The sequence below is a fragment of the Morone saxatilis genome, unplaced genomic scaffold, assembly GCF_004916995.1.
Source record: "Morone saxatilis isolate NCDOM2014 unplaced genomic scaffold, NCSU_SB_2.0 Contig16, whole genome shotgun sequence".
NCBI classification, from domain to species: domain Eukaryota; kingdom Metazoa; phylum Chordata; class Actinopteri; family Moronidae; genus Morone; species Morone saxatilis.
The window spans coordinates 25,773,945-25,777,182 of NW_023339718.1; the positions used below are offsets into that span (position 1 = coordinate 25,773,945).

A 3,238-nucleotide genomic window follows, 5' to 3' on the forward strand; every position below is an offset into this window, starting at 1 on the left:
TTATTTTCAGATTTACAGCATTTCAAATTTAGGACTTTTGATTTTATACTGTTGGTCGGACCAAACTAGAAATTTAAAGAGGCCACCTTCACAACTGGGAACTTCCAATTGATCTAATTTTAGAAATGTGTTGGATATTTATTTCAAAATTCAATTAGAATTCTTAAATGTAAAGATTTGGCCTCCTTTTCTATTTTATTCATTCATACATTTGGATGGATGATGGATTGTTGGCTAAACAAAACAAGACATCAGGACATGTGAAATTACATTCTGGGAAATGGTAAAGGACAATTTTCTAGACCAAACAACAATTAAATTAATGAAAAAAATCATCAATATTGAATTATTAATAATGAAAATGAATTAGGCTTCAACTAATGATCATTTTCATGAACTATTAATCTGCCAATTATTTTCTCAATTAATCAATTGATTGTTTGGCCTGTAAAATGCTAGCCTGAAACTACAGTCGATGTCTTCAAATGTCTTGTTTTGTTCGACCCAAAGACATTCAAGTTACTACAGCAAAACTGTTAGTTTAACATGACTTCAATGATAAATCAATCAAAATAGTTGCTGATTATTTCTCTGTTGATTGATTGATCAATGAATCCACTAATTGTTTCAACTCTCATATAAACTGTTATGGTCAGAAGTCATTAATTAAGCAAACTATAATTAAACACTAATAAAATGAGGTTTTTGACATTTGAGATGTTCCCAACAGTAAATGTTTGGTATTTTTGCTTGCAATATTACTTAAACAATTAAGCGATAATAATACACATATCTGGTTGCATCAACTTAAGAGATACATTTTATTGACAAATTGATTACTGACTAATCATTTTAGCACCAGACTTTTATATGAATGTACATAAATCTGCCATATTGTCATACAGATTGATATCTCAGAATTGTAATATTGTTTGAACTATGTCCAGCCCTAATACCTACACAAGACTGTGTGTGTTAAGTGCAATTGTTTTTATGGCCTTTTTTGTGGGGAATGTCATGACTGACACATGACTCCTTCTCGAGCATACCAATAATATTCACATATAGACTGTGGTGTTTGAGGAGTTTGAGATCTGAAGAAATCCCTCTGTATGACTGAGCACATCTGCTGACCGACGGTGCAGAATTCATTCAATACACCGGTGTAGTCAATGTGTCCATTAAATGAAGAAAACTTAATTAAGAATCAAAAAAATATGAAGAATAAAAGATAGAAGAAAGACATTTCTTTTGTCAAGGACAGTCCTACAGTGACTGTATAGGACTGCTTGCCTACCACACTAACTCACACGAATAAACGCCTGTCTCTGATCTCTCACCAGTGAGAACATCGACTTGAACCGAGTGCCTCAGGTCATCCACGAGGCCAGCTGCCACACAAGCCATTCCTGCAGGGGACTCGACTCTACTTTGGGACTAGAGACCATCCCTGTCTCCCTGAGGGTGCCTGTCCTCAAGAAAAACCCCAACTGCTTCCTCACGGCCAGCTACTCTCTGGAGTTTGAGCTCATCACTGTAGCTTGTATATGTGCTATCTCCAGACAAAACTGAACAGGACTGACTTAGGATGTTGGTGAAAATCAAGAATATGTATTTGTTCAGTGAGGTAAAGATGGTGGTTTCTGAAAAATAGTCACTCATTGTTATTGTTTTCCAGTAGATATTTCAAATGTCACCATTCAATACATGTCTCTCAACAGTATAGCATAGTAATTAAAGACATTTTACATTAACTGGTATCATTATTGTGCCCGTATGAAGTATTTGGTAGTCTGGCTGTCACACCCTTTTCCCAAATTACTTAGGATCCAGTCTGTTGAGTCTTTTCCTCATCAACAGAGAAGTAGTGAAGCATTGCCCCTAATGCAGTTGTTCTCAGCCTTTTAGGTGTGAGGGGCCGACAACTTGTTGGACTGTTTCACATGTTGTATTTGATAATTTTTAGTTCCAGGGATCCCAGTACGATAAAATTGATAAAATACTGTACATTGCTAGATTAACGGTGGAGAACACAACAGTATTCCTTGTACATTCTCTCACTTAAATAACACTAAAATTCAATTGTTATTATTATATTAAATTGCCAGATTTTTCAATGGAGTTTGGTGTACGTTCACACACAGGGAAGAAAGCAACACACCAGGGTCAGCGTTAATCGTCCCACATAGTTATCACTCAAACAGCTCTCCGCTTGGACCTTTTCACAACTTCACTGTACAATACCAAAGTACTGTAACGTTACTAATAAAGGCACTGTACAATACCAAAGTACGTAGACGTTACTTCAATAAAGGCCACTGTACAATACCAAAAGTACTGTAACGTTACTAATAAAGGCACTGTACGCTAACACAGTGGCGTGCTAACGTTACTCTCCCCTGTTGCTACTAGCCCGGGGTTGTCCTTTCGTGTTAAAGTCTCACTTTAACCATATTACGAAGCTATAAATTCGTACGCACCTTTAGAGAGGATTTTGGCAATCGACTGAGCCAAGGATGGTTTCTCTGCCACCATCAAAACAGTTCTCATTTTGAATGAAGTGCTAACAGCTCCTCTATCAACCTGCAGTCAGCCGGCTCACAGGCAGTACACTGACTGACCGTCTCACACCCGAGCTATACGCGCTAGCATTAACAGCTCCTCTATAAAGAGCTTCGTTAATTTTACATACAACTGCTTGCTAATAGGCTATGTTATCAAGCACGAGAGCGGACATGACAGTTTACACAGTGTTCACTTCCGGTGTCATATCGGCGAGTAAAAACCTATGACGTATTTCCGGTGTCTACCAAGGAGGCAAAATTGCCACTACAGTCAGTATGGTGATTATTATATGTGTTTAGTTATGGAAGGCCACTTGAAATTGTTATATACATAATTTGAAACATGAATATATGAAATGAAATTTGGTTTGAACATACAGCTACAGTACAGTAACATTCGGCAGGATGTTAATGATCTCTTCATCATGCAGGCTCACTCAGTCCCACACTTCTTGCACTAACATCCTTATGGAATAATAATAGGCCGGTATCGAAAACACAAGATGGCGCAGTGTCTTGATCACTTGACATTTCATTCCATATATTCATTCCATAATGTCCTAAAGGGCATGCCATACTACTTCTATTTATATTATTATTATTATTATATATACATATGTATACATATACATATCTGTCTCACAAAAAATCCCCTTCACCATGTAGGCTGATGG

General features: G+C 37.0%; 1 protein-coding gene across 1 annotated transcript in view; it reads right to left on the minus strand.

Annotated features, from left to right (window-relative positions):
• Positions 1–2,769, minus strand: part of top3b (DNA topoisomerase III beta) — a 20,689-nt gene extending 17,920 nt beyond the window's left edge. Inside the window, 1 exon segment of the mRNA XM_035658881.1 lies at positions 2,481–2,769. Within this exon segment, the coding sequence (XP_035514774.1) occupies positions 2,481–2,550 (70 nt within the window). The 5' untranslated portion in view covers positions 2,551–2,769.
• Positions 2,770–3,238: the final 469 nt, after the last annotated feature.